Below are 17,882 nucleotides of genomic sequence, written 5' to 3'. Positions count from 1 at the left end.
CACACTCTCTCTCTCTCTCTCTCTCTTTCTCTCTCTCTCTCTCTCTCTCTCTCACGGTCCAACCTCAGGCTCAAATTATCCTCTCTCCTGGCAGGATGAAGGGCAGCCGACTCCCTGGGGAGGGTGGAGACAGACAGCGCCAAATGGGCAACCCAGAGAAGGGGCCAGGGCTAAAAATGGACGGGAGGTGTTTGTGAGGGCCCCTGAGGCTAAAGCCCATCTGCTTGGGTGAGGGGCTGGAGTCTGTGCTGGGCAGGGGTGCAGAGAGGGACAGGTGGGGTGGAGGGGGGTGCCTTTGAGCTGTCCCTGACCCCACAGCTGGGTGTGGGGCCACAGCAGCCACGGGCTACACTCCTGTAGTCCATTTCTGGCACATATCCTGAGGCCACACTGAGACCGTGGGCTCCCATTTGGTGGTGTGGTCAGGAGGGGACATGGGCCTCCAGCCAGGCTGTCTCCTGGAAGTTTGGCAAAGCCAGTACCTGTGTGGAGGCCTCACCGAGGACCAAGTGGGACAGGACGGAATGACTGGCCCTGGGACCTCAGGGTTCCATCTGGCCCCCGACTGCCTTCAAACAGGTGTTCAGTGGAAAGCGGCTGGAGGCTGAGTTCCCCCCTCATCACTCTCAGAGCACCTTCCGGAAGACCTCGCCCACCCCAGGGGGCTCTGCTGGGGAGGGGTCCCTGCAGAGCCTCACCTGCCTCATTGGGGAGAAGGACCTGCATCTCTTCGAGAAGCTGGGAGATGGCTCCTTTGGTGTGGTGCGCAGGGGCGAGTGGGACGCCCCCTCGGGGAAGACGGTGAGCTCCCTGGGTCCTTGGGGGTGTGGTGGAGGGGCAGAGGCCCTGCTCTGCCCTCCAAGGTGGATCGGTCCCCTCCATTCGGATGTGAAGGGGGCTGGGCACAGATCCAGAGTGGCTCACCCTGGAGTCCATGCTCAGGGTTAACTCGACACAAGGGTTTCTTTTTCAGTTATAAAACTGTTTTACTTATCATAAAAGTTTGAAAACTCTTTTAAAAATTAAAATTAAAAAATATCTGTTTCCCACCACTCAGAGGAAGCCGAGTTAGTGTTTCCACCTGTTTCCCCCCCTCAGGCATTTTATTGAATTTCTTCAAGATACAGCTTTCAAACACAGCTTTTTAACTCTTGCCCTTTTGTCTTAGTATTGTATCTTTAAAAATTTCCCCAGAGGGATAGATAGTACGTGTGCAGTAAAGCACACAGTTTTCGAGCGTACAGCTCAGTGAATTTTCACATACGCACGGGCCTGTGTGACCATTGCCCAGATCATAGTATGGGACATCTCTGTTGCCCCAGGAGGCTCCTGCACCTCTTCCACTGGGCGTCCTCTTCCTTCAAGAGAAAGCCACTGGTCTGACTCCTGTCACCATAGCTTAGTTTTATGGCATTATATTTAAAGCATTTACTTTCCACACCAAAAACATCTTTTTATTATAATATTTTAATATTCTATCATCATACCAGTCATCTCTTTCCTTATCATTGCCACTTAACCTGGGCATGCCCTCACGAAGGGGAGGCCCAGCTCATGGCCTTTGGACGTCAGCCAGCTGCCCTCCCCATGCCAGGCCACGGGCGCCTGGGACAGGCTCACCCAGATGAGCAGACCTGAGGCAGGAGGAGGAGCAAGCTGGCCCAGTGGGTTGGGACTGGGGTCTGTCCTGACTCCCTGCAATCCCTTGCTCTGGCTAGGTGAGCGTGGCTGTGAAGTGCCTGAAGCCCGACGTGCTGAGCCAGCCGGAGGCCATGGACGACTTCATCCGGGAGGTCAACGCCATGCACTCGCTTGACCACCGAAACCTCATTCGCCTCTACGGGGTGGTGCTCACACCGCCCATGAAGATGGTGCACACCGTGGGCAGAAGGGGGCTGGGGACAGGGAGGGGCCTGTGGTCTTGGGCCCCCAGGCCCCCCTCACCTCCTGCTAGTGCTGCGGTCACTCCTTCCTGACAAAGGTCCTGCTTTTGGTCCCTCCACCCACAAGTGGCAGGGGGGTTCCCAGGCCTGCCCTGCTGACTGTGCAGCCAGACCTCTCTTCCCTCTCCGGATTGTGCTTGTGTTCTCTGGCAAAGAGTTGCACCTATGGGCGGGCCTGGCCCCAGAGTTTAGTTTTTGGCATTGCTAAAAACTGGGCCCCTTTGGGTGGCTTCTCTGGGCCTCAGTTTCCCATGTTCCCTGGAGGGCGAGGGCCCCAGAGGACAGGTCAGGAAGGAGCATGGCAGTGGCAGGCCTTGAGGGGAGGGGCAGGGCTCAGCCATGCTTATGCCTCCTTCCCTCCTCCCCCGTGGCCTCAGGTGACAGAGCTGGCACCTCTGGGATCATTGTTGGACCGGCTGCGCAAGCACCAGGGCCACTTCCTGCTGGGCACCCTGAGCCGCTACGCTGTGCAGGTGGCTGAGGGCATGGGCTACCTGGAGGCCAAGCGCTTCATCCACCGGGACCTGGCCGCCCGAAATCTGCTGTTGGCCACCCGCGACCTGGTCAAGATAGGGGACTTCGGGCTGATGCGAGCACTGCCCCAGAATGACGACCACTACGTCATGCAGGAACATCGCAAGGTGCCCTTTGCCTGGTGAGGGGCAGGCGCTGCTGGCTCCCAGGCCCTGGACCCAGCCCCGCCCTAGTCCCTACACACCCAGGCCTTGGCGCTTCCAGGGCCTTCTGCACCTCCACTAGGCATTGTGTCTTCTGAGCCTGGCTTCCTTTCTCGTGTGCCCATCCATTCACTTATCCATCCAGAAATGCTTGTGGGCCCTCGTAGCGGGTGCTGGAACACACAGGGCTAAGTGCTGTGGGGATGCGGGAAGGCTTTGGGGAAGACCCAGTATTAAGCTCCTAAAACAGCAGAAGTCAGCCAGGCAGAGACTGGCTGGTGTGTTCCAGGCAGGGCCTTGTAGACTGATGAGAAATGTTCACCTGCACACTGGGCTGGTATCTGGCCCTGCCCTGGCCCCTGTGTGAGCTTATCCTGCGCTGAGACCGTCACGGGCCTCTGATATCAGAGGCACCTGGAGGAGCGTGGTCTCCTAGCTTTGGGGTGGGAGGAGTCGGTCCAGTTCTGCTTGCCAGAAAACCCTTCTAATCCAGGATATACGATCACCCTAATTAATTACTGACCTTATATCGAGGATGATCACACATCCTGGATCCTGCCTAATGTCCTCCAGTGATTAATAACACCTCTTTTCATAGTCAGGCACCCTGGTAAATTATAAGGTCACTTTGTTATGCAGCCCTCTTAAAACAACCCTATGAAGCGAGCAGACTATTGTTATTACCATTTCATAGATGAGGAATGTGGGTCTTAAGGAACATGATTTTACCTGTGTCCCTCCCTCCCACCCCCAACCCTCTACCCCCTCTTTGAATGGCTGGGCCAGCTCTCGAGTCCCACAAGACATCTATGATTCTCCCCCGAGGGCACTTCCTCCTCACTTCTGGCACTGCAGTCCACCCTGGAGTGCTTGCCCCTTGCTGGCTTCACTGCAGTGGTATGTTTCTTCCTCGCCCCGGAGGGCATGTGGGGACGTCTGGGGACACCACTGTGCCTCTTCCCACCCTTTTTGGTTCTTCTTCAGGCCCTGTCCAGATTTCCCACCCACACCTTCCTGCTGAAATGGCCTAAATCCTAGGATCCTGCCCCAAATCTGGAAATTGTCATCCTCCCACCACAATTAGAAAACAGCCTGGGATCTTATCCCCGCCCCCTTTTGCCCCTCCTGGAGCCTCTGACCCTCCTCCTTGCCCTGCTTCCCTGTGGGAATGCCCCCCCTCTTCCTGCTCCAGGCTGCGTGTGGACGAAAGACCTGAGCAGAGACGGTTGGGTCCACGACTGTGCACCCCGTAGTCTAGAAGGCCTGCCCTGTCCACTTCACACTGTGCCCCCAGTGCCTGCTGTGTGCCTGGGCTCTCAGAGCAACAGCAGGCTTGTGCAGGAGCATTTGGGGTCCACTGGGGCTGCTGCAGGGGCAAGGGTTCTCTGAGAGACCTGTTTGACCCCTGCCTCTGCCAGGTGTGCCCCAGAGAGCCTGAAGACACGCACCTTCTCCCACGCCAGCGACACCTGGATGTTTGGGGTCACGCTGTGGGAGATGTTCACCTATGGCCAGGAGCCCTGGATTGGCCTCAATGGCAGTCAGGTGAGGGGGCTGGGGTGGTGCTCCCCACCGGGTGGCCGGGGGTTGATTTGATCCCTGGCTCTCTGCCTGGCCCAGTTGGAACTGGCTCTCACCTGTTGGAATCGCTGTGTCCAGTGCCCTGTGTCTGCTCGAACCCCTCAGAGAGCTGAGCGGGGAGCATGGCCCCAGTGGTGAGGAACAGACCAGCCTGGCTTGCTCGCGGTCCTCCTCTGCCATGGCCCTCTCTTTGGAGGCCGCAGACCTGGGGGTCAGGGTCTGAGGCCTGGGGATCAGGCACAGGTCTTCTTTGCGGTGCAGGCATGGCAGACTGTGGTTCCAGTGGTTCCATGACTGGGGGACATGGAAGATGGGGGTGAAGAGCCAGGTGCTCTGCTTGTCCTTAAACTGCCCCTCCACCCCCAGATCCTGCATAAGATTGACAAGGAGGGGGAGCGTCTACCCCGGCCGGAGGACTGCCCCCAGGACATCTACAATGTCATGGTCCAGTGCTGGGCTCACAAGCCTGAGGACAGACCCACCTTTGTGGCCCTGCGGGACTTCCTGCTGGAGGTGAGGCAGGTGTGCCCACAAGGGCAGGGGTATCTAAGCAGAGATCAGCCTGGGGCGGGCAGTGACTGGTGTCTCCCCCAGGCTCAGCCCACCGACATGCGGGCCCTTCAGGACTTCGAAGAACCTGACAAGCTGCACATCCAGATGAATGACGTCATCACCGTCATCGAGGGGAGGTAGGGAGCCTGGGGTCTGCGTCCCACTGCCTTGAAGGACTCAGCCAGGAGGCGTCTGGGGCCCGAGAGCTCCTCTGCCCCTCAGGCTGTTGTGGCAACACCCTGGCTCCTGCAGCGAGATGGAGGGCAGGCTTGGGTCCCCTCCTGAGTGTGAGGAGTGAAGTATGCAGGTGCCAAGGCATACAAAGGGCTTTCCCTTCCTGGAGTCTCCTCCACCCTTTGCCCACTAGGCTTCAGCTGCGGCTCTGTGAGTCAGGGCCATGCTACCACTGTGGGTAGGAAGGAGCATCAGGGCCTGGGGCCCAACTGGGGACTCGGGGGCTCCTTTTACCCTCCCCCACCCTCCTCTTCCCCTCCTGTCAGGATAAGGACTCTGGACTCTCACCTGGGCACCCTGCAGTAGCCCAGAGCAGCCCCGCCTTTTCCTGGCAGCCTCTGCCCTCCACTGAGCCCGTAGCTCCCTCCGAGGGCTCCTCTCCATCCTCTGCTGGGCCTTTTGTCCCTAGCTGCCCTCGCAGGGTCTCTTTCCTCCCTCCCCCTCACACCTGGCAGCACGTGTCTGCCCACAGGCAGCATCCCCTGAGTCACATCTTCTACTTGCAGCCCCCGCAGTTCAAGTGGGCCTGCCTTGGAGGAGTCCCCACCCACCGCTCACCCCACCCTTTGTTATCTGATCCCTGGGATGTCTGAGGAACTGATTGAGGTGGGGCCGGCTAGAGGTGCCTTTGGGGTGGGGGCTGAGTATGGAGGAGCAGGGGAGGAAATCCCCTGGACCCCACACCCCAGTCCCCAGCTCCTCTGACTCAGAGCTGGGCAGGGATGGGGGCAGGGGCTTCCCACGGAGCCCTTTCTACCTGGACTTCAGGTTTGGGGTTTGGGGCCTTTGGAGAAACTTTGTTCCTCATGGGTGTTTGTTGAGAAGGGAGAGCTTCTGGGTCTGAGTCAGACTGATGACACAGGCCCCAGAGCCCAGGCTGTCTGTGGAGGAGCGGGACCTGCACCCCTGTGGCCCCCAGCATCTTCTCTCCAGGCCAGCATTCCGGCTTGGCAGTCTGGGGAAGGTTCTGGAAATAGGAAGATGAGGATGAGGGCCCTCCTGGAGGTGCAGGCAGGACCTTGGGCCAGAGCCTGAGCCTGCAGCCGTTCCCTCCTCCAGATGCCAGAACCCTGGGCCTGCACTCTCCTCTGCCCTGTAGATCCCAGGCCTTTACTCTCAGTAAAGGGCCCCTAGGCCCTTGCTCTCAGTGAGGGCCCATGTGCCAGGGCCCAGTGTTCCCCAGGAGGTGACTCAGGGGCTTGGTGTGTCTCTGGGGCGTGTGTCTCTGGAGCTGGCACCCAGGGTCACCCCTGGAGCGAGGCGGGGGACAGGAGGCTCAGGGGAGCCGCTCCTCCTGGGAGGCCCCAGTGGGCGGGCCCCGCCCCCACCCCGCCCTTCCGTCCCGGGCTGCTGGCTCCGCTGCCGCCGCCTGCCAGTGTGGGCTCATTGGGCTCTTCCTCTGGGGCCAGCAGTCCGACTTGGACCACAGCGCCTGCCGTGGGTCCCTGGAGCCGCTCAGGAGGTGGGAGGTGAGGGCAGGAGGCATGGCAGCCGGCAAGGCTTGGGGAGTGGGCCGTGTGTCAGTAGCGCCAGGGCTTGAGCTGCCGCCTCATTTCCTTGGGTCCCAAGTGCGTGTTTGCCTGGCTCTGTCTCCATGTCTTCGGGTGGATGGGCTGTCTGTGGGTGTCCCTTTGGGTCCTCGGGTCCCAAGTGCGTTGGTTTGCCTGGCTCTGTCTCCATGTCTCTGGGTGGATGGGCTGTCTGTTTGTGGGTGTCCCTTTGGGTCCTTGGGTCCCGAGTGTGTGTGTTTGCCTGGCTCTGTCTCCATGTCTCCGGGTGGATGGGCTCTCTGTCTGTGGGTGTCCCTTTGGGTCTGGGTTTGTGCATGTGGGTCTCAGTCTGTTTCTCCATCCTCCAGCAGCCTGGCTCTCAGCTCTCTCACATCTGTGCTCTTCTGTTAGACTTGGATTCCTTCTTGCCGAAACTGTCTCTTAGCCACAGTCTGGGAGCACCCTTGCCCCTGACTCTGACCAGTTCTTTAGACTCAGTGCTTCTCGAGGTATCAGGCAGTGGACAGAGAGAGGACACCAGATGTTCTGTGAGCCCAGCTCGCGAGGCTCTGTCTAGACTGAGAGGGATGGGTGAAGACCGCTCTTCTCCAGTGCGTCTTTGGAGGCTAGGATGGCTGACAGAACTCTGATGTTCTGTCTCCACCAGCCAGAGAAGGGAAACAGAGGTTTTGAAATCCATTGTGCTGGTCCTTGGCCTGGCTGGTGCCTGGAGCCTCTGCTTCCTCTGGTAGGCGAGGGAGGAGGAAGCGAAGGCTGTGTTGTCCCTCAAGGCCAGGGGCTGCTGGGGACACCCGGAGAGAAGCGCTCAGGTGGTGTTTAGAGCACTGTTTAAGCCACGTTTGTCAGCCATTTCTAGGCTACCTAGGCTGGGACTGAGGTTTCCAGGGACTGGTCCCCAGTAGGACTGGGGCAGCCTTCAGTGGTTCCTAATCCAGGCCCCGGTTCCTGGCTGCTGCTTCATATCTCGCCTGTCCCAGGATGCTGTGAGGCCATCCTGCTGGAGATGCTGGTTTGCTTCAGGGACTGTGCCCTCCCGTTGCCATGGAGACTCTGGGCTGAAGGGAGGTGTGGCCAGAGCAATCTGGGTGGGAAAGGCTGACCTGCTTCTCCTGGGCTGATGGTGTCTCCATCCCACAGAGCCTTGGAGGGCGGGGGAGGGGACTGGGAGCAGTGGAACGTAGCATTGGCCACCTCGGGAGTTATATTTGACTCTCCCTGGGAGGATGCTGCTTCCGTGCTTAGGATGTGGTTCCCAAGTATGTTTCCTACACATACTCTGCACTCCCCACAGCCCCCACCTGTAGCAAAGCCTTTTTTGAGACTTGGTGTCAGGACTCCCAGCAGTGACAAAGGATCCCTTCCTTCTAGGCCTGGCTCTTGTCTTGGCCATACAGGTAACAAGGAAGGTAGGCTTAGTTCTGCTCTCCCCTCTCAGAAGTGGGTCCAGAGGAGGCTTCCAGGTGAGGGGCTGTGTTAGCAAAAGGGAAGGAGTGGAGGGAGTGACCACCTGCCCCCCTGGGTGGTCGTGATTCCGGTGTGAGTCTGTTCCACTCTGCACTGCTTCTCCAGCTCAGTTAGTGAGCATCTCTGGAGAGGTGTGCAGAGCAGAATCCAGCATCCAGCTGCTGGGTTTGGTGTCTGAGGCTGTTCCGCGGAGGGGCCCATGAGACCCGGGGGCCTGTGGGTGTTGGGGGGAGGGCAGCATCGGGGGCTGGGTGCCAGGCCCTCCCCTCTATGCCTCTTTGGCCTCAGCCAGCCTGGAGGTGGGGTGGGGAGGGGATGTGCTCCTCTCCTTGGAATGGCCCTGCTATTTTTGGATGGGCTTTGTCCCTTCCCGGGTGTTGTCCTCTCTTCTTCCTTCCCTTCCTGCCCTCACCCCCGAGAGGCACGGCGGTAATCACAGGGTTGCTGTGTCTGTGGCGGCTGGGCAAGCAGCCTTGTTGGCAAGGAGGCTGGGCCCTCAGCCCTCCCCTTGCACCTCCTAGCTCCCCCAGAATCACTGTGCTCATGGGCCTCACTGCCTCCGTCCTGCTTCCACCTCCCCCAACCCTCCGATCTGGCTGCAGATGGGAGGAAACCTTGCTCTATGCCCCTGGTGTGGACAGGTAGTGTACGGGTTGGGGGCTGACAGTGAAGGGACACAGCTTGGTGCCACATGGACCCCCCCTACAGCTGCAGGAGGCCCTCCCCACCTCTGCCGTTGCCCAAAATCTGGGCCTGTTCCCAGTGTGAGCGATCTCAGCAGCAGGTGCAGGAGCCTCGGGGCTGTTGACTCTTTGGCTTTCGAAGCATCCAAGAGGGCATTTTGTTCTTTCCTGCCCACCTGGCCCGGCTTCCACCGCCGACCCCAGGCCCGGACCTAGGCTGTGCCAACAGAGTCTGTCTGAAGTCAGAGTGAGGGGCTGGTGGTCCCACAGTCCAGCCACACTAGGAGGCTGGGGTCCCTCCTGGACCCCTTGTTTAAGGCAAGGAGGTGGGTGGGAGTGAGAGCGAGGGTCCCACAGTCCTGGCAGGAGGTGGTGGAAGGCGCTGGAGATACGTAAACCTTGGGTTGCCCCAGGTGCTTCCAAGCTTCTGAAGGACTACCTGCCTGCAGGAGGGATGTGGTTGGAGGGCTTGGCCCCAAGCCCAACGCTAAGGCCGTGGTGCTCCTTTGGGCCCCTGCAGCTTAGAGCTCCTGGAACCAGGTTGAAGAGTGAAATTGGGTGGCCAGGGGAGGACAGGGGCTTAGGCCTTGCCAGGGGAGAAGGGAGGTGAGGTGGTACGGTGAGAAGAGTGCTGGCTTCACAGACTGACAGCTGGGTTTGAATCCTGGATCTGCTGCACTCTGGTAACTGTAGGCAAGTTGTGTTACTTGTTTGAACGTGTTTCTTTATTTCTAAACTGGAGGAAAAGCTGTCTGGCCCATCTGAGTCGCTTAGGGTAAGGCTCTGTGCTAACGCCAGGCCCTGTACTGGGTGAGTGGCAGATCCTGGGGGGCTGCTGGTGGGCTGCTCTGATCCTGGGGCCCTCACCCTGATGTTCTTTTCCGCTGAGGTGGTCAGATACCATGGTGCAGAGAGTTTGGTATGAAAAGGGTCCCGTCCTTGGGACCTTCCACCACACCCTGGCATTTACCACATCACCTCTGTTGGGCAGGGCTGAGAATTACTGGTGGCGTGGGCAGAACACGCGGACGCTGTGCGTGGGGCCCTTCCCTCGCAACGTGGTGACCTCCGTGGCTGGTCTGTCGGCCCAGGACATCAGCCAGCCGCTGCAGAATAGCTTCATCCACACGGGGCATGGCGACAGTGACCCCCGCCACTGCTGGGGCTTCCCTGACAAGATTGACGAGTGAGTACTGGTGGGGTCCCACATGGGGGCTCCAGGGCCAGCAGCCCTTCTCTGGGCACTCAGGCTCTCCAGGCCTCCAAGGTCCCCATTACAGCCCTGGGCCAAGGGTCTCCTGTCCTAGGCCTTTCCTTGCAGGCAGGCCTGAGGTTGCAGCTTCAAAGGTTGGACCAAGTCTTCCTTTGTGGAAGGGCCTCTAGGGCCTGCACCTCTAAGTTCTCCTGAAAACTGACCTTAGGAAAATGGACTTGGAAGTAGCCTTTGGAAGCAGTTAGTAGGAAGCATCTCCTGATCCCCAGTACTTGGTGGCAGTTTCCCTTCTTCTGCTGGAAGCACCCATGTCCTAGAGACGGAAGCTGCTGGCTCAGGCCTGAGAGGCAAGGTGCAGAAAAACTCCCTGCAGGGACACTCCAGAGGGCATTTAGGCAGCAGCTCGGAGCCCTCTGCCCCTCCCCACCCCACCCCACCCTGCTTACTCTACCTGGGAGGGGGTTCAGCTTCCTTTAAGCGAAAGGATGAGGTCATCTAGGGGCATCTGGGGAAGACACACAGGAGGATTAGTCACTTCCTGAGGGCCCTGCCCCAGGGAGCCACCTGGAGCTCCTCCTACTGGGACTCCAAGCCTCTGTGCCAACCCCACTGGGCTTCTGAGCAGTGCTTTCTTCTCCATCTTCTGACAGGCCTTGTCCCAAGGGGCGAGGTTCAGCCTGCCCTTCACCCCCTGCTCTGCACACCAGGACACTGAGCCCAGGGAGGGTGCCAGGGCTTTCGCCTCACCAGAGCCGGGGAGGGCCTGAGAGAGCTGGGGTTGCAGACCCCCTGCAGGAGGCGGCCGTGGCAGTGTGGCCTGGCAGCAGAGAAGAGAGTGGCAGCAGGTGGCTGCTGAGTGGGGGTGGGGGTGGGGGTGCCGCGGGGGTTGCAGAGGGCCAGCTCTACCCTTTCAGGGAGTACTTGGAGCCCATACAATCCTAGGCTTTTCAGCCTACACTCAGGAGTTCTTCCTCTGCCCCCTCTCCGTGGCACCCTCCCCTGGTCACTGCTGGATCTTTGGAAGGGAGCGCCTGGGAGCCAGAAGTCCTGTGCTCCAGACCCACGTCCGTCAGGGGCTTGGACAGGACTCTTCTGTCCTCTGCCTGAGGCCTGGGCACAGGCCCAGCAACTCCCCCAGGGTGCCCTCTCTGCCACCATCCTACCTGCACCCATCTCTGATCCGCTTTTCTCCCCACAGACTGTATCTGGGAAACCCCATGGACCCTCCTGACCTGCTGAGCGTGGAACTGAGCACATCCAGGCCCACCCAGCATCTGGGCAGGGTGAAAAGTAAGGGTCCCCAAACCCTCAGTCCCCTAGCTCATCAGCTACCGAGCAAGAGGTGCTGCCTCCTCGGGCTACCCTGAGCCGGTTGGGTCAGGGCCACAGGGGACAGCTGTGTCCCTGGCTCCGGCGGGGAGTGGGGCGGGCGGTGAGAGGCAGTGGTATCCGCCGAGGTGGGCATCGTCAGTCTGGCCAGCGCTGGCCTGCCCTCTCTGCTTTCCTCCTCCCCCTCCTCCTCCCCTCCATGCTCAGATCCTGGCTCTCCTCACTGCCCCCTAATCCTGCTCTCCTTTCCTGAGCCAAAGCCACCCCCCAGGCTCCATCTTGGCTGGGAGCCTCATCCATCTCCCGGATCCTGGGCCCGTGGGTCTGGAACACAGTTTTCCCATCCTGCCGCCCCATTGCTTCCCATCGCTGCTGGGTGTGTGCGTTCACTCCCCCTATTCACTTTCTCTCTCTCTCTCTCCCCCCCGCACTCTGCCCTTCTCTCCGGCTCTGTCTCCCCTCCCTTGTCCTCTCCTGCTCTGCCCCTCTACTCTCCGCATGGCCTTTCTTGCAGGGGAGCCTCCACCTCGCCCTCCTCAGCCTGCCATCTTCACTCAGAGTAAGTGGGGCTGCTCCCGGTGCCTTGGCCCCCGCCCCCGCCCCCTCTCTCCTCTCACTCCTCTCCTTCTGGAAGGTACAGAGCCCTGGCCGGCCGGGGGGAGGGGAGGTGGGCGTGTGCTGTGAGCTTCTGCGGCTGACCTGGCCCAGCATGCCTGCCGTTCCCCCCAACCCCCCAAAGCCTGGGCTTCTGGAATAAGAGTGTGGTCCTGGTGCCCACCGCCACCTCTGCCCACCATTGTGCAGCCCTGCCTCACTTCCTGCTGGACCTGCAGAAGCTGTGTCTGGGCTTTCATGCCAGTTTGTCGGGAGCCCTGTCCTCTCTAAGGATAGCTCCTGTTGCCCTTGACGGTGGGAGATGGCCCATAGCCCCTGCCTGCACTAATGGTGTGCTGTAACGGAGTAGGGATTGCTAACCAGGGCCCACAGGGATTTGGGGTCTTGTGTCAATAGAGAGGGTATTGAAGCGGGCGGATGTGGGGTATTGCTTGCTCTAGCTGCAATGGAGGCAGGGGCTCACTGGCCCCTGTGGAGGGCTGCTAGCCCCCAGAGCAGGTTCTCCCCTCCTGTTTGGAAAGGGTCTGTGTGCACGGATAATTCTGGTGGCTGAGGGCTGCCCTTCCGGGGAATTGGGAGCTGGTAGAGATACTTGACTGTCTTCCCCATCCACCTGCCTGACGCTGCCTCCCTGTTGGGGTTCTCCCTTCCATCACAGAACCAACCTACGACCCCGTGAGTGAGGACCAAGACCCCCTGTCCAGCGACTTCAAGAGGCTGGGCCTGCGAAAGCCAGGACTGCCCCGTGGGCTGTGGCTCGCGAAGCCCTCAGCCCGGGTGCCAGGCACCAAGGCCGGCCGCGGTGGTGGCGAGGTCACGCTCATTGATTTCGGCGAGGAGCCTGTTGTGCCGGCCCCACGGCCCTGTGCCCCATCACTGGCGCAGCTGGCCATGGACGCCTGTTCCTTGCTGGACAAGACCCCGCCACAGAGCCCTACACGGGCCCTGCCCCGGCCCCTGCATCCCACGCCTGTGGTGGACTGGGATGCACGCCCGCTGCCCCCACCTCCCGCCTACGATGACGTGGCCCAGGATGAGGATGACTTCGAGGTCTGCTCCATCAACAGCACCCTCGTGGGCGCCGGGGTCTCTGCTGAGCCCAGCCAGGGCGAGACCAACTATGCCTTTGTGCCTGAGCCGGCGAGGCTCCTCCCCCCGCTGGAGGACAACCTGTTCCTCCCACCCCAGAGTGGGGGCAAGCCACCCAACTCGGCCCAAACCGCAGAGATCTTCCAGGCGCTGCAGCAGGAATGCATGCGGCAGCTACAGGTCCCGCCTGGCTCTCTGGTCCCCTCACCCAGCCCTGGGGGTGATGACAAGCCCCAGGTGCCCCCCCGGGTGCCCATCCCCCCGAGGCCCACGCGCTCGCGTGGTGAGCTGTCTCCAGTCCCCCCAGGTGAGGAGGAGATGGGCCGGTGGCCCGGACCTGCCTCCCCTCCCCGGGTGCCTCCCCGGGAGCCCCTGTCTCCACAAGGCTCCAGGACTCCCAGCCCCCTGGTGCCACCTGGCAGCTCCCCGCTGCCTCCCCGGCTCTCCAGCTCACCTGGGAAGACCATGCCCACCACCCAGAGCTTTGCCTCAGACCCCAAGTATGCCACACCCCAGGTGATCCAGGCGCCTGGCCCGCGGGCCGGCCCCTGCATCTTGCCCATCGTCCGAGATGGGAAGAAGGTCAGCAGCACCCACTACTACCTGCTGCCCGAGCGCCCGCCCTACCTGGAGCGCTACCAGCGCTTCCTGCATGAGGCCCAGAGCCCCAAAGAGCCAGACCCCATGCCCATACCCCTGCTGCTGCCCCCTCCCAGCACCCCAGCCCCAGCCGCCCCCACTGCCACTGTTCGACCAATGCCCCAGGCTGCCCCAGACCCCAAGGCCAACTTCTCCAGCAACAACAGCAACCCAGGGGCCCGGCCATCCTCCCTGAGGGCCACTGCTCGGCTGCCACAGAGGGGCTACCCCGGGGACGGGCCAGAGGCTGGGCGGCCTGCAGACAAGATCCAGATGGTGAGTAGTGGGCCTGGCTGCAGGGTGAGAAGGGGCGGGGGCCCAAGGGACCCAGAGGAAGGGGCCTGAGTGGTGCTGACGGGTGGGGGTGGTGTGCCCAGCTGCAGGCCATGGTGCATGGGGTGACCACAGAGGAGTGCCAGGCGGCCCTGCAGAGCCACAGCTGGAGCGTGCAGAGGGCTGCCCAGTATCTGAAGGTACCACCACCTCCTGCCCACTCTGGCTTTCAGGGACCCTGAAGACTGTTCTGCGGCTCTCCTCCCACTCTCTCCCTCCCTCCCCCCACCCCCCTCCTCTGCCCTGCCCTGGTCCAGCACCCCACCCCAGTGTGTCCCATGGCACCGCCCTCTGCTCCCCAGGTGGAGCAGCTCTTTGGTCTGGGTCTGCGGCCACGAGGCGAGTGCCACAATGTGCTGGAGATGTTCGACTGGAACCTGGAACAGGCCGGCTGCCACCTGCTGGGCTCCTGCGGCCCTGCCCACCACAAGTGAGCAAACCCTGCATCTGCCGTCTTCCTGTCCCCGGGCTTCCTGGAGCAGCCCCCCTGGGAGTAGCCAACATTGCACGGCCAGACGCAGGGCTCCAGGCAGGAGGAGGGAGGGGGTCCCAATCCCACAAGACAGGCAGTTCTCAAGGAAAACAGTTTCTCCTAAGCACGTTTGTCTTGACTTCATAGCTTCTTTGTTCAGATGAACTAATGAGTAAGAGGAATCAGAGCCACTCTGGTTGCAGGGAGCTTGCTTCCTAAGCAGGCTCTAGCGAGCAGCAGTTTAGGATCCAATAATTTAGACAAATACTTCTCACCTTCTCATTTCCTATTTGTGTTTAAAATAACACCTAAAGTTTTAATGCCTTTTTAAAGGAATGTCTAATAAAAAAAAATCCATTACTTTTCCTGTAAAAAATTTATATGTAATCTGACAAAATATATAGATGTATATTAATAGCAAACTTGATGTAGAGTATAAATACCAATGAAAGTTTTATTGAGTCAAAAGTGAACTTCTTCCCTGGGAGGTGCTGGCAGGGTGTGGGGTGTCAAGAGTCCCCTGGCAGGACAGCCTGATTGGAGCCCAACGCCCTGCTCACATATGGTGTCAGCTTATGCTCCTTTCCTGATCTCTCAGGGTGCTCATCTGTAACATGTGTATCAGTGTTAGTTCCAACCTCATAGAAATGGTTAGAAGAATTAATGAGGGATGCCTCTGTCATACCACACAGCAGGTGTCTGGCCCACAGGACGCTGTCCCTGAATGTTAACCGTTACCTTGTGGTCATTCTTACTCATTTGCATCAGTTATTGATACACGGTTAAAGAAGGCATCCAGGATGATAAATTCCAAAATTATTGCCTAGAACCACCCATTTTCAACCCCTTTGGCCTGCACCAAGAGGCCTTCTCGTACCTGCTTAGCCTGGACCTTCCATCCTCTTGCACTGACCCCTGCTGACGGAGGGCTTTCTGATTGTTTCCCATCCTTTAGGCGTTGAGATGCCTGAAGAGCCAGAGGATCTGCCCTGAAGGAATCACTTAAGCTTGTCCATCTGAGGAGGGCGGGGAGACTCCCTGCCAGGCCTGGAGGACCTGCTGCATCCACGGCTCCCAGTGGCAGAGCGAGGCCATGGCAGCAGGAAGCTGGGACGCTGGGACCCCCACCCCGCCTGTCCCTCGCTCCCCCAGTGCTGACCCTGCAGCTCCAGAGCCTGTGCTGCCCCAGCCAAGGTGCAGGAGGGACCTGCCTCTGGGCTTCAGTCCCTGGTGGAGCCTGTGGCTAAAGGGTGTGGCCAGGCCTTGCGGGAAAGCCAGACTTGACCTTGGGCAGGGAGGATGTGTTGGCCATACAGAGAAGTGGACCAGGGAGTGGGTGGGGGCCCTTCACAGGGCTAGGCCCTTTCCAGGGAGCCCTGTCGAACAGAATGTGGCCTCACCATGGTCGTATTATGGGACTTGGCCGGTCTTAGGATCTTGTGCCTGAAAATAGCCTGAGGTGGCTCAGGTAGCAGAGCTAGGGTGCCAGTTCGTTCTCTGGCAGGGACCAGGGCCCTAGGGCCCAGGATTGGAAGGAGACCAAGGGGGCAGCAGCCCTGGAGGGACACCAGTGCTTCCTCTTTGACCCAGCTCTTCCCCTGTGCTGTTCCGTGTTTTCCCACCAGTCTCTGTTGCCAAAGTTGCTGCCCCAGCTATGAATATCTGCTTCTTCCAGAGAAATAAAGTTAGTTTCTATTTTATGTTACTTATTTGTGTCTGCCTGTTTCTTTTGTCAGCTGCCTGAGGTTCCAGGGCTCCCCAAGCCACTGCCATCTATCCCAGGCAGCAGGCCCTGTAGCGCCATCTGTTGATGATAAAGAGGAAGTACAGGCCTCTTTGACCCTAAAGAGTCTCTCCCTTTCCTGAACTGGCTGAGGACAGAACCCACCTAATTCAGTGTCTCTTAAGTTTTATCTCTGGAGTTCTGTGAGGCAGGATATACTGTAGGACAGTAGGACAGAGTACAGTAACTCAATTAGCTGGACTTAAGCCAGAAATTTTTTTAGCACGTGCTAAGCTCAACATTCAGAAAACTAAGATCATGGCATCTGGTCCCATCACTTCATGGCAAATAGATGGGGAAACAGTGGAAACAGTGTCAGACTTTTTTTGGGGGGCTCCAAAATCACTGCAGATGGTGACTGCAGCCATAAAATTAAAAGACGCTTACTCCTTGGAAGAAAAATTATGACCAACCTAGATAGCATATTCAAAACCAGAGACATTACTTTGCCAACAGAGGTCCGTCTAGTCAAGGCTATGGTTTTTCCTGTGGTCATGTATGGATGTGAGAGTTGGACTGTGAAGAAAGCTGAGCGCCGAAGAGTTGATGCTTTTGAACTGTGGTGTTGGAGAAGACTCTTGAGAGTTCCTTGGACTGCAAGGAGATACAACCAGTCCATTCTAAAGGAGATCAGCCCTGGGATTTCTTTGGAAGGAATGATGCTAAAGCTGAAACTCCAGTACTTTGGCCACCTCATGCGAAGAGTTGACTCATTGGAAAAGACTCTGATGCTGGGAGGGATTGGGGGCAAGAGGAGAAGGGGATGACAGAGGATGAGACCGCTGGATGGCATCACCGACTCTATGGACGTGAGTCTGAGCGAACTCCGGGAGATGGTGATGGACAGGGAGGCCTGGTGTGCTGTGATTCATGGGGTTGCAAAGAGTCGGACACAACTGAGCAACTGAACTGACTGAAGTCACTTCAGTCATGTCTGACTCTTTGCAAACCTATGGACTATAGCCCACCAAAGTCCTCTATCCATGGGATTCTCTGGACAAGAATACTGAAAAAAAAAAAAAAAAAGAATATTGGAGTGGGTTGCCATGTCCTTTTCTCCAGGGGATCTTCCCAATCCAGGGATCAAATTCTTGTCTCTTGTATCTCCTACATTGGCAGGCGGGTTCTTTACCACCAGCACTATCTGGGAAGCCCTTTTGTTTGTTGTAACATGGAAGGCCTCAATATGTGTAAGCATTTTAATTTTCTTTTTCTGGATAGCTAATAATCACTTGGTTCAAAATTCAGAAGATACTCAGGAGTATACAGTGAGATTTCCCACCCCAGCTGCCACCTCCCCTCTTCAGAGGCTGCCTTTATCCTCAGTTTTCTGTGTGTTTCTTGTTTTTTTCACTTCAAGTGTTCTGAAGAGCTCCCTAGCCATACTGAAAGAGCTTCCCCAGTCTTGTCTAGGGTTGCGTGGATATGGCTGAACCATTCTCTGTTTAACCAGGCCCCTTTGGATGGTGAGTTATTTGGTTGTTACCAGTCCTCTTCAGTTACAGCCATTGCAGCAATAAATGGCGAATGTGGGTTATTCGTCACTTGAAAGGCAATCTGAAGGATGAGTTCCCAGAAGCAGTGTTCCTGAGCTAGCGTGTATGCAGCTCCTGAGGGATCCTGCCAGCTTTCTCCCCACAGAGGAGGGTCTTCCCAGTGTCACAGTCACCGGTGTGTGAGAGCTTTCCTTGTGGTATCAGAGCTTTCTGACCTTTAGACGGTCTGACACATGGAAAATGGTGTGTTTTAAAATGCACTCCTCTA

At 58.6% G+C, this 17,882-nt stretch overlaps 1 protein-coding gene across 14 annotated transcripts in view; it reads left to right on the top strand.

Annotated features, from left to right (window-relative positions):
* TNK2 (tyrosine kinase non receptor 2) overlaps positions 1-16,040 on the top strand; it is a 39,517-nt gene extending 23,477 nt beyond the window's left edge. For 5 of the 14 annotated variants that reach the window (XM_070370761.1, XM_070370730.1, XM_070370740.1 and 2 more), the window contains 13 exons: positions 580-801; positions 1,719-1,871; positions 2,321-2,598; positions 4,039-4,165; positions 4,568-4,714; positions 4,796-4,890; positions 9,637-9,831; positions 11,057-11,148; positions 11,702-11,821; positions 12,461-13,806; positions 13,908-14,003; positions 14,166-14,293; positions 15,291-16,040. In XM_070370761.1, the coding sequence (XP_070226862.1) occupies positions 580-801; positions 1,719-1,871; positions 2,321-2,598; positions 4,039-4,165; positions 4,568-4,714; positions 4,796-4,890; positions 9,637-9,831; positions 11,057-11,148; positions 11,702-11,821; positions 12,461-13,806; positions 13,908-14,003; positions 14,166-14,293; positions 15,291-15,297 (3,006 nt within the window). In that variant the 3' untranslated portion in view covers positions 15,298-16,040. Of the gene's footprint in view, positions 1-579; positions 802-1,718; positions 1,872-2,320; positions 2,599-4,038; positions 4,166-4,567; positions 4,715-4,795; positions 4,891-9,636; positions 9,832-11,056; positions 11,149-11,701; positions 11,822-12,460; positions 13,807-13,907; positions 14,004-14,036; positions 14,298-15,290 lie in introns of those variants that run through there. The other 9 variants (XM_070370746.1, XM_070370778.1, XM_070370782.1 and 6 more) reach the window with 9 other exon arrangements.
* Positions 16,041-17,882: the final 1,842 nt, after the last annotated feature.

This window comes from Bos mutus, chromosome 1 (genome assembly GCF_027580195.1).
Source record: "Bos mutus isolate GX-2022 chromosome 1, NWIPB_WYAK_1.1, whole genome shotgun sequence".
Lineage (NCBI taxonomy): Eukaryota > Metazoa > Chordata > Mammalia > Artiodactyla > Bovidae > Bos > Bos mutus.
This window is presented reverse-complemented; position numbering and strand designations above follow the sequence as displayed.